Below are 12,604 nucleotides of genomic sequence, written 5' to 3'. Positions count from 1 at the left end.
ACCCCAAATATTTGGGGTTCCTCTCATGGACTACAACTGTAACAAATAATCAAATATAATGAATAATCAAATATAATGACAGTAAAGAGATATATTAAATTTGGGAAGCTCCATCTTATTACATGATTCAGGGTCAACACCTCTGTTATATTATTACAAGTCACCATCATCATAAATCATATGTATCTTCTAAGATATACAACTACAACTCAATGACTTATGACTGACAACAAATGAATAAATTCAAGTCTCCCTCCCTATATCCATTTAAAAATTCCAACCCTTTTTTTACAACTAAACCTAACCTACTTAACCAATCTCCAAAAAAAAAAAAAAAAAAAAGGAAGAAGAAAAAGAGTATGAACTCATCGAATCACAAACTTAAATACTGTATCCAGTATTATCACTGTGGACTGAAATGTGAGGCGAAACTCGGGTTCTTATGGGCTTTAGCTTCAACCCCATGCTTTCTGGAGAGAGTAGATCCGGGGAAACACAAGATGGGCTGAGGGGACTCCTAGGGCTGCCACTGAACTTACATGGCTTCTGCAATCCATACCCCATAAGGAAGTACTCCATGGGTATCAACATTGCGTGTGGTTGCTCTTCTGTTACCATTGATCCACAACCCTGCACCTGCAGAAATCCATGCTCCCGTAAGCTACACATTTATCCACGTATACCGAATACAGTACGCACTAAGCATTCATATATTTTAGCATAGTGTCTCTTGGTGATGTACGGTAACGCTTTACATTGTGAAGAAAAATCATTTTCAACATATTAAATGGGAAAATATCTCAAAAACAAGTGTAGATAAAGCAATCTGTGTAGCAATGTTAGCAGTTCTTCTTCCGGGACAATATAAAACATCCTTGCATAATTATGGTATCCATACCTCGACTAAAGCACTATATCGTCTATTCAGATTTGAGGTCATGTGGAGAGCTTCAGAATGGAAAGGAGAGTTCTCTCCAACAAATACAAGTGTCCGACATTTTAATCTCTTCAATCCTTCAGTAATGTCAGGTCTCCTGTAAGTTAGCAAAATAAAGTTACAAGAAGTAGATTGTTTCACATTCTTCAAAACCAAGGAACTCATCTATGAAATATGCACTATGCATACAAAAAGTGATACAAGGAGCATTCTCTGACTCGGTCTTTACCTATTGATTGCTTGAAGAAACCGTAGAACATTTATGCTCTGCCGTTCATCCAGCAACTGAAGAAACAAACATCATCATAAAAATCAGAACATATGTCTCTTACCTGAACTTTTTAGTGGGGGTAGGGGGGAAGAAGAAGAAAACATAAAAACTAGATTCTAGTGAGATTGCAGTTAAAAGAACAAGAGTAAACAAAAACTAACTCTTCTGCATGCTCGAACTATATCTGAATCTGGGACTTCTGCACTACCGCGAACTTCCTGCCACAACTTATAGCAATCTCATCACTAAACCTAATCAATGTATAAAAAAATTGTGAGACAAAATCGGAAAAAGAATAAGTTGCTAGTTCTAGCACACCTTGCTGAAGTACCGGTGAAGCAAACACTCCTTCAGCAAACCACACATGCCATAGAAATATAGCAAGTTTGACATCACCTACGTACAGATTATAAATAATATTAACCTTTTTTTTTTTTTTTTTTTTTCTGTATAGAAATGACAAAAGGAATGAAAAGGCACCTTATTATACAACCACTCAGTCCAAGAGGGTGCTCTGCATAGAGGAGATACCAGTATCAAACCAAGAACCCTATCCCTATACTTCATCTGTAACACAAACATTGATTAATAAACAATGATTGATATAATTTTAAAGCATCAAGCGACAACATTACAGAAAAAAAATCGTACAGCAAAAAGGGTAAGGATGTAAGCACCCGCGGTTACCCCCATACACATCACTGCACCAAGCCTGAACAAGTGACATAAAACATGCCATCAGATACATAGACAAATCTCATCGTTTAATTTTTTTTAATATAAAAAGAAAGTAAAAGAGTGACAAAACATATTCAATAACTAAAAAATGTCTTTTCATATCCTGTTCTTGCCAACAGTATATTGTTTTGGGTCTTAAAACCAATCCATAAAAGCATCAGACATCAACAATTGAAGAAGATGCCAGGGATAAATAAAAACTATTGTATTTTTATTACCGAAAATAGTTGAGAACCTCAAAAATTTGATCTGTTAGGTCGTCGACAGAAGGCACAGGGTCATCAGGGCAAATTGCTGCAGCTCCCAACTGCAAGAACACTTGTGGAAGTCCCAGAATAAAACATATGTGAATAATAGCATTCAGTAGAAAGATGCATAATACGGTTCAAAAACAAAAAATGTATGACACAAATGTAGAAATTAAAATGGTTTACAGACCTCGTGGCCGGGAGGACTGATATGATAAATACAGAAGTTGTGGAGCAACAAAGAAGCTGCTTCAGGACAAAAGAACAATCCTTGGAAACAAGACATATCTGCTCAAAAGGTTACATAGTCGAGCAATGATGTTTATTAGATTGAAACATCAATGAGAAAATAGTCATTTTATATGGTAAAGAACAGGTTTAACTTACGATTTAAAGCTAAATCAGGATAGGTAACCAGTGCTGGCTTGTTTTGGTCTCCATACACAATTACAGACACAGAACCATAGCCAGTTCGTATAATATGTTCCTGCAAAAAGCAATTAAATAAAGAACATTATGAAGAAATCACCATGCTCAAAATAAAATAACAAAAAAAGGGTTGTATATGTAGGGATAGAATTTGTGATGTCTGTGTCGTATTCATGTCTTGTCATGATATTGATCATACCTTGTTATATGGATCAACACACAGAGAAGACACAATTATTACTCGTGTCAAGGAACCTGATACAAACACAACACAATATGATATGCATAACCGGTTTAATAAATGGGTCAAGACCTGACACGACATGACACGACACGTTTAGTTAAACTTTCATATTATTTGGGTCATTTCTAACATGAACACGACACGTTTAGTTAAATAGGTCAGTTTTAACATGAACACAAATTAACCTGAACCGTTTAGTTAAACTATGCATTTCTAACACGAACACCACACATGTAGTTAAACAAGTCTAACCGAGTTATAAATGAGTTGGCAAGTCAAACACAAACACGCTTAATTAGCATGACATTTTGGGTCGACAAGATTACAACCCGAACACAATTAACCAAACCCTAACCAGTATGAACTGACCCTTTTTTGAGCCAACTTGCTATATCAATTTAGAATAAATTTGTAAAAGATGATCAAACAAAGAAGGATTTCTAGATTTCAATCATTGAATTCTTAAAGAGAGAAAGTTTAAAAGAGTAGTATGGAATCGGATATAAATAAGGTGACCATGAAAGATGCACTACTAAAATAACGATTACAACAAATAAAGCCAGGACAATAAAGTAACAGCCACTCTGTGTTCATTATAAATAAATTGAAACACGAAATTAAAAAGTATTGGTAAAGGTCAGTTCATGATTGAGAAATTACACCAATAACAATAAGGAATCAGAAGACAACAACAAAAGAGAATGAATTTACCTACCCCACCAAATATATATATATATATATATATATATATATATATAAAGGAAAAAAAGAATGAAAGATAATTTTTTTTTTTTGGAAAGTTAATGAAAGATATTATTTGCTAATTCATATATATGGATTCTGTGAGTGTTGCTAAGGAAAGCTGGGAAAGAAAGGAATTAAAAATTTGACATAAGCCAGGTCAGTTTTTTTCATTATCTTAGAAACCAAAACAACATAACACATAGCATTTAAAGCAACCTTAATTTCTTCAGTGTTGCAAACACACAGAAGTAATTGTAGAAGTAAATGAAAAAAACATATATTCAACAAGATAGAGAAATTAGAGAGAGAATTAAAAAAATACCAATGAAAATCTAAACGGAAAAGGATTGTCGAACATGGAAAATTTGTAAGATTACAAATTTTATTTTATTTTATTTTTTTTATAAAAAAATAAAAAATAAAAATGAATAAAAATAAAAAAACTTGCTTTAAATTGGAGATGAGAATAGCTTCTAAGAAGGAAAGAATTAGAGGTTCTAAATGGGTATATATATAAAATAAAAAATACAGAAGTCAGCAAGATCTTTTATTACAAGACTTCCTAATTCAAAAACTTATGTAAGAACAGATTCAGAAACTGAGAAGAATGCAAAGCAATAGAACACCAAAAGAATCAAACTTGTATATTTTCACTTAAGCAACATTTTCTCGCAACCAGACAAACCATTCGGAAATGTATTGACGAAATATCCGTTCTTAAAAAGGAACAAGAAATGCATGACATTTTGAATGATCAATCATGTATATATATATAAGAAAATCAATATATGAACGTAAATATATGTGTATATGTGTGTGTAAATGCGTATGAAAACAGTACCCAACCTTTCCGCCAAGATAGATTGTTTCCACATCAACAGTCACGGAATCGTTGAACTCTGCCATGGCCAAGGCCCCTCTCTCTCTCTCTCCTCTCTCTCTCTGATTATTTTTCTTTCTAAATTTCTTTCTTCTTCGAGAAATATAGGCCGAGCTTTGGCTTATATAAGAAGCGACTCTCTCTCCCTCCCTCCTTCATGTATTTATTATATATATATATATATATATAGTATGATGTATTGTGTATCTAACTGTAAAATAACCTGCAGTTACCTCCACCGACGCTATTCTATTTCTCACACAAGCTATGTGTGCGAATCTTCCGTAGTAAAACAGCAGTAAACCTTTGACTCTGGTCAAAATTTAACCATGGTTAGTGACCGACACTTGGCACACCCAAACCAAACAAATTTTGCTACCAAATACAGTATCATACCACATTCTATAAAAACACATTTTGATTTTCTTTGTTCAATGTGGAGGGGTCACACCTTGGATTTCCGCTAGTTGCCTTTTCCCTATAGTCCTAATAGCATCTAGTAATATAGTAGTATTAAAATATGTTTAATTTACAATTTTTTTTTTTTTTATAAAAAACAGAAAAAGTAGAAAAGAAAGATATATTTTTTAATTAAATATTGTTTTCTCTTTATCATTTCATAAATGAAAAAAAATATCAAGTTAGTTGCAACATTGCGACTAGAAATATACTTGCAATATCAAGTTGTGTTTAATGGCAATGTTGTGACTCCACACAAATATACTTCTCTATAAAAATAAAATCATTTTTCACTCTCTCTCTCTCATGTTTGGTAACAATTATAAAAATAATTTTTTTTTTTTTTTCACTCTCTCTAATATTTGGTAACAATTATAATCAATAATTTTTACCAGCTGTTTCTTTATCATCTCTCTTTATTTGTCCAATACAAAAAATAATAGATCAACACTATCCCCTCCTTTATTTCCTATTCTATTATAATTGACTATCTCTTTTTTCTAGTCCAAACCTATTCCTTGCCCTAATTTATCAATACTATAATTTATTGGCAACAACCATCATTATCTCTATAGATAAATTCTCCTTTAAATAAGATAACACATACTGTTAAATAAGAAAAGGTAGAAATATTTAGAAAATTAGTAGTGATTTGCCATGTGATACTGAATATGCATTAAACAAATTTAAGGAAGAAAATATATATATATATACACACACACACACAAGCACGCACACATTGAACGGACCTAAGTAAACATGGTAGAAAATGAAGTGATGGTCAAGTTGAGACAAAAGCAAGCAGGAAAGCAAGTAATCAACACACCAAAGGCAACTGATGAATTGAATTATGAAACAGTTAACGCATTACATTGACATAACTCAGTATATTTAAAGAAAAATAAATTAAAATTACAATAACGTTACATTGAAAAACTTCCAGCTACATTTAACAAATAAAACCAATAGAATAGAATAGAAATGCTGCACTTGTCAAATGCCAGCACCTTTTTCCGTTTGTGGCTGGGCAACAAATTTCCGATGCCATAGGGCAAATTCAAACACTGTGTTATAGCCAAAATGTTCCAGTGATGGACGAATAGCACAACCAAACTATCGCATCCTGTAACATTGAGTTCTTGAGACCTGGCATCGCCGACCATTCAAAGAGTATTTAAGCATTATGTCAACGTCACGAGGATTCTTCTTGTTCTGCGCCACAGTCATGCTCCCAATTATAGCCTCCCCAGAGCAGATGGTGAGCATATCTTCCAGGTACAGAACTGTTTGCTTCCAGTGTGTAGCCCGTGATCTCGGCCCTAAACAAATAATGATTTAGAATGACCGGAAACGTAATGAATATTGAACACAAGCATTTTTTTTTTTTTTGATAAGTAAAATAAGCTACTTGTATTATCTATCATTCATACCAAAACCTGTATTGATCAGAACACACTTACTAACAGTCCCCTCATTGTATTGGTCCATTCCCCAGACTCACACAGACTGACTCATTCAGAACCCAAGCTAACCCTGGCACAATGCCAGATACACCCATTGATCGTCAATGGGTTTGACGCTAATTTCCAAAGTCAAGATTTTATATATATAAATATGAGCCCATGTCAACTACGTGACCCATACTGACCAACCAGTTGAATAATGGTGGATTGGCAGTCCAGTAAAATATGAAAAAATTATAAATGAAAAAAAAACACCACCGCCATACAACCGGTCGCAGCATCTGATTAACATTGGTTTGTATTAGATGAGCAGAATTTACAACATCTTATCAATTCAAAGCAAGAGAAAATCATTAAATTTTATGTCTGCTCCAAATGGACCAAACCTCAAACATGAGACTTTCAAAATCTTTTAACCATCTAATCACCAGGCACTACAATGATCAAATCAAACTCTAGTACAAAGAAATGAACCTGTAGAGAAGCCTGCCAATTTATGACACTTGGTGAATGACACGTCAAAATATGCTACAAGAGCATGGATGTAATCATCACGTTCTGCCACAAGCTTAAAAGGAGCCGTGAATGAAGCGTCCCCAGGAGCCATCTTTGAGATGTCCATTGTCTGTGAAAGGAAACCAAGGCATGTCAGCAAAGAAGCACAACATATTCATCACGTACAAAAAACAAAAACAAAAAAGAGAGAAATTATTATTACAATTAAAGGCTAGACTAGAAGGAAATCTTCTCTCTAACCTTGAGTAACTGGCAATTTGTAACAATCTGATTCTGGTCAACAGTGTCAACAAGAGGTTCCATCATGGATTGTTTCCTGATGCAGCTCATATCGAAGCCATATACATTGTTCCAAACTGCAAAACCATGAGAATGCCAATAAAAAATAAAAATAACAGACTCACGAAAAGAGAATGATGCCAGTTAAAGAGCTCGCATACACCCACCCATATTATCCAAAATGCATAGGCAGATAATATTCATCAACAACAGTATATCAGGAAGTAAATAAGCTCACATTCAATCTTGTCTTCTTTGTACTCAGCATCCTCAATAGCTGTCAAATAGAGAGATGCTTTGTCTGGGAGTACAACTCCATTGTTAACCTGCAAACAATCAAGGAGTAGAAGTTAACAAGAACATGTTTAACTAAACACGGGATAGCAGAGTAAAAACAGATTCTTTCTACAGAAGATTATATGTTTCACCCACAAATAATATATGAAATCCAAATTGCAACATAGTTAAAATCACCTCCCGAAAATGAGCCAATGATTGGTGCAACAGCCTATGTAACGTGAATAGAGGTAAAGAGACATGTTTTAGGGATCTAATTGTCTAATCCTCAAATAATAGGCCGGGAAAATATGGTTTAATGTTGTACCTATGGAGGAAAGGGAGTATGCATAACATTGCACTTCAAATATGGGTACAACACACAAAAAATCTAGATTTTTTAGTTTTAAAGTTGAATTACAACAAGGGATAGTTGAAAAAGACAAACATATTGAAGAGATCCATAAATTTCATAGTAGTACCAGCTTGCCCAAGTTGTACCAATACTTCAAACACAAACCATCATACAGAGCATTGTAAGGATGGCCAACTCACAATGATGCAATATCAACAACTGTACAAGGAGTCTGGGCATACTAGCAAAAGAGACCAGGGACTATGTGAGAAGAACTTAAGTCTCCAACCACAATTGGTCTAACAATTTAGATACAATCAAATATCCCATATAACATATGAAGGAATGTAAATTATTTTTATTTCAACCAACCACACATCTTTAACCTACCTAACTAAAGTGGAGTATTTAAGATTGAATATTCTCATTTCAGAAAGCTGTTAAATCCTTTGGAATTTAATTGCAATAAAATATGAATTCTCGTACCAATAAGTACAGAAGAAATGTGGATGGTGATGAATCAGAATTTATATTGTCCCCAATTTTGTAGACCTTAGAATTTTAGACAATTCCCGGTGAACCAAATAAATTGAGGTACTTTGTCAAGACAAGCTAGAGAGGGAGGGAAAAAAAAGTCCAGGTATGGCGTGCTAGAGACTCAGAGCAGCAAACAGACAGGATTCTGGGCTTCAAATTCCCAAAGTGTCAACCTAGCACCAGAGCCATTATTCTTGTAATCTGAGGTAAAGCATGGAATTAAAATTAAAAAGGAATGTGCAACTTACAAGCCACTTATCACGAGCATATAGGACCGTATTTAACATGTTCTCAAACAGTAAAAAATATCCCATCCATTCTGAAATAATGATATCCACTTGAGGAACTGGAAGCTCAATTTCTTCAATTTTTCCCTTTAAAACTGTTATAACTGTAATAATTAAAGTAAGAGAGCAGACACAGAGAGGATGACTCAGTATAGAAGTAAAACAAAAAGGAAAAACAAAAATTTTCAGAACTCATGGCTAGGAATGGATTACCATTTGAAAACCCGTTTAGTTTAACAATTTCTTGTGCCATGTCTGCCATGTGGGAGCACTCAACCTGAAATTGAAAAGGTTTAAGATCAGCTGCTTCTACAAGAGATTACTGAACTCCATAGTTAATTTGTGTATGCCAAGGCCGTATTCATTATCATGAAACAGCATATAGAGCAAACTGCATTCTTAATTCAGGTTCTGAATGACATACATGCTAGCATGAATATTCTTGAGCAACAACCAAGTAAGTAAACTCACCAAACTGATGGAATTTTTTTTTAAAAAAAAGGGGGGAAAGGACACCGGGGGGTGGGGGGACGGAAAAGAAAAAAGAAACTCTAAACATGAATGAATTAAAAAGAAATTAATCATCAAAGAACGTTTCTCAATTTCTAAAATACAAAGAAGACTACCGTATACAGCATGTAATCCTATCAGCACAGTGAACACATCGACAAAAACAAGAAACGAACCCAATAATTGAAGCTATATAATTATGCATAAAACAAATTTTACATGCAGTGGTATGGCCAACCAAGCTTTCTATCAGGGGTAAAAACTTCATATTATCTTGTGGGATCATTCAGATGGCATTTGGTCTGGATAATTCTTCTGATAGATATCCAAATCAAGGCACAGAATTATATGAAATCATAAGGTAATAGAGCAGCTTATCTGAGGATATCTAGCACTGTAAGATGAACTCTTACTGTACTGACCAGTCCCATGTATTATTGAATATGAGTACGATTTACTTAAAAATTGAATTGTATATTTAAAAATAGAGGGGGAAAAAAACATCTAAGTACTCATATATATATACACACACACACACATAAAAAGTAACCTTGTTGTACTAAACTAGAAATCCTAGTTCCATTAAAATTTGAAAGGCAAGTGTCCCATGGATTTACTTGTGTTCTCACACAAGCCCAAGCAAGACCAGACATATATAACATCCCATGTGTCCAAGCAATGCAAGTGTTATGGGCCAAATACGACTACGAAAAGATTAATTTATACATGAAGTAAGAGATTGTAACATGGGAGGGGAAAAAAACTTCAAGAGAGAGAGAGAGGCGAACAGAAGAAACATTTAGGTGCATGTGTGCAGGGAATAGAAAGAGACCCATTAGACCACTACAGGGGAAAAAATAATAAGAAAAAGAAGAGGACAAAAGGGGGATTTTGCTATCACTGTCCTCGACACCAATTTGAGGCAAGATTTCATTCTCTCAATTTCATGCATGCTTATTTTCTCTTTTCAAAATATATGATTCACTATTCATATGTTGATATATGTTCAACCTTCATTTTGAAAGCTAGCTACTATTTCGTTTATATGAAAAACATTTGTCACCGAGCAGTAACCAACTTCACTATCTTTTAGTTATATTGATACACTACTAAATAAATTAAAAAATCTAGCTGATTAGAATCACAAAGGACACAAGAAGTAAGCACCACAAACGACTAATTTTGCATGAAATTTCTACACAATCGCGACAAAATTATCAGAAAAGTAATAAGGGGGAACCAAAAGTGAAATGCATACCGCATAAACATGCTTTGCACCAGCTTTCGCACAAAAGAGTGACAAAATTCCAGTCCCAGCACCCACATCAAGGACTATTTTGTCCTTGAATAGAAAGGAATTCTTATAGATCACATTTTGGTAAGTCTTAGTTCTCACTACATCCTTCAACATTTCCTGAAATATAAGAGAAGCCAGAAGAATAATGTATTGGAATTTTGGAGAGAGTAAATCATAACAAGGGGCTAAACAAGTATAATGTAGTTAGTGATAAAGTAAATCAGCTTTGACATTCTTGAGGTGTTTAACACTAAAGAAAAAGCAATTGAGAAGGATGAAAACCTACAGAAGCCATCAAATAGCCTGTTTGAAGATATATGAGAATGAATGGAACAAGACGAAAAGGATCTCAGAAAAAATAAATAACAAATATATGTAAAGGCACCACAATTTTTTTTTTTATAGAATCACCACAGACATTTTAAGCATTACATGGAAGTCATCAAATCCAATAAACAAGTTGAGAACAGCACATTCACTACAAAGAAGAAGGCAAAGAATCAAGAGAGAGGGGGGATGGGAAGCAGTGCTGCTGGGAGCAATAGAACACTTGAATTGATTTGAAAACATATGAATCTAGCCAGAAGCCACTGCCTAATGTATGAACTTATGCCACAAATAAATTAATAAGCAATAGTAAATAGCTGCCAAAACCCGATTGACGACACAATTAAGAGCAATAAACTAAAACTAATTCAAACATCGTTTTTAAGAATTTACTACAACATAATATTATAAGACAATAAGAATAAACACCAAAAATAACCACCGGACAGCCAAAAAGCGAAGTCCTTTATATCCAAATGCAGCAAACTTACTTCATGAATACCTGCAAATAAAGAAGCAGAGGGGGAGAAATTAATGGCAACCCAAATGAACATGGAAGAAGAAAGTCAAAATTCATTCTTTGATCAATAATAAAATTTTCAGACCTCTAGAGAACATTGTACTCTTGGAGTTTGAAACGCCCAATGTCAAGAAAACAAACTATTGCAACAACATTATAATTTTTTGCAAACTCTATTAAAATTTCATTTATTTGGAAAGTCCACTTAAAGGAAAACAAAACTTTGGACACATTAATGTTTCCTTTTGACTGCTGAGAGAAGGAAGCACAATTTTGAAGAACAGAAGTTCCAATCTCTGATTGTTCATTACTTTGTTGAGCTGACTTTTTCAGTTCTTCGTTTTAAGAAAAGAATTCAACATTAGACCTTGGACCCAAAAAAATGTGAAAACTATATATATAAATACATATGAAAAGATTAAGTCTACATATTGCAAACAACGGAGACAAAAAGGTAAGAAAGTGAAATACCGAAGTGAGAGTACGAATCGAAGTAATAGTCGGCGCTGGTTCTCTCAGCGCCGATGATGGAGTCGTCAGGATCGCACATGATATCGTCGTCGAGGTTGGAGCTCTCCGTTACTGTTTCGTCGAGAGTTTCGTCTTCGTCCTCGTAATCGAACCTGGTCTTCGTGGGTCGACGGTGGCGGAAGCTGTTGTCGTTCATGTCGTTATCGCTGGTACTGATAGAGTTGCTTTTGTCTTGCAGATCCATTTATGCTTATACAATATACAAAGTTTAGGGTTTTAGGGTAGGGTGGCTCTAATTAGGGTTTTTCGTTACGAATCACAACCCTCTCTCTGTCTGCGTGTTTTATACAGTACTCTTTTTAAATGCAGAGACAATACAGACAAGGAATCTGTACAGAACCGACGACTTCCTTAGCACAACGACATCGTTTTCAATATTCCTAATTAATTTACTTACCTTCCTTACTTTTCTAATTTGAGGAGCGTGAGAAAGAATTACAAAATTATAATTATTGGGATAAATATTAAATAGTGTGGGATGATCTTCAATGCTTTCGCTGAATGGTATTTAATTTAAAGACATAAAACATTTAATTAATATAACAACTCAATGTAATCAATATGTTTTATGAATGGTATTTGCATCCTCAATTTAATAACACATAATGTTACATCCTCAATTCATTTGCACAACGTTAACCTCGTCAATTCAATTGCACAGCCTCACGCAGACATGATTCAAATTTCTCAATTAATCATTAAAAAGATGTCGTCAGATCGTGGATCTTTTAATAAATAAATAAAATATAATTAAAA

At 34.2% G+C, this 12,604-nt stretch overlaps 2 protein-coding genes across 4 annotated transcripts; both read right to left on the bottom strand.

Moving 5' to 3' along the window:
* Nucleotides 1-322: 322 nt before the first annotated feature.
* LOC132275906 (protein NDL1-like) lies at nt 323-4,664 on the bottom strand. 3 transcript variants are annotated; one of them, XM_059777098.1, is made up of 11 exons: nt 4,458-4,664; nt 2,582-2,681; nt 2,385-2,482; nt 2,165-2,253; nt 1,860-1,920; nt 1,689-1,775; nt 1,527-1,604; nt 1,370-1,435; nt 1,167-1,222; nt 899-1,034; nt 323-636 (listed from the first exon to the last, which is right to left on the bottom strand). In XM_059777098.1, exons 1-11 carry the CDS (start codon nt 4,515-4,517, stop codon nt 382-384), a joined length of 1,086 nt encoding a protein of 361 aa, XP_059633081.1. In that variant the 5' UTR covers nt 4,518-4,664; the 3' UTR covers nt 323-381. The 3 variants fall into 3 exon arrangements, with proteins under 3 accessions (XP_059633081.1, XP_059633083.1, XP_059633082.1); XM_059777100.1 differs by having other exon boundaries at nt 2,582-2,878; nt 4,458-4,663; XM_059777099.1 differs by having other exon boundaries at nt 1,370-1,426; nt 4,458-4,663.
* A 1,100-nt stretch (nt 4,665-5,764) lies between these two features.
* Nucleotides 5,765-12,138, bottom strand: LOC132275903 (probable protein arginine N-methyltransferase 1). Its single transcript, XM_059777096.1, has 9 exons — nt 11,789-12,138; nt 11,289-11,299; nt 10,432-10,587; nt 8,877-8,940; nt 8,625-8,767; nt 7,447-7,534; nt 7,170-7,285; nt 6,888-7,038; nt 5,765-6,269 (listed from the first exon to the last, which is right to left on the bottom strand). The coding sequence occupies exons 1-9, from the start codon at nt 12,030-12,032 to the stop codon at nt 6,064-6,066; spliced, it is 1,179 nt and encodes a 392-aa protein (XP_059633079.1). The 5' UTR covers nt 12,033-12,138; the 3' UTR covers nt 5,765-6,063.
* Between the last annotated feature and the right edge of the window lie 466 nt (nt 12,139-12,604).

Source organism: Cornus florida, unplaced genomic scaffold (assembly GCF_030987335.1).
Source record: "Cornus florida cultivar Cherokee Brave unplaced genomic scaffold, ASM3098733v1 CherokeeBrave_3.0.0_Hap2_Chr10, whole genome shotgun sequence".
NCBI classification, from domain to species: domain Eukaryota; kingdom Viridiplantae; phylum Streptophyta; class Magnoliopsida; order Cornales; family Cornaceae; genus Cornus; species Cornus florida.
Note: the sequence above shows the minus strand (reverse complement) of the source record. Positions and strands in the feature narration are given on the sequence as shown.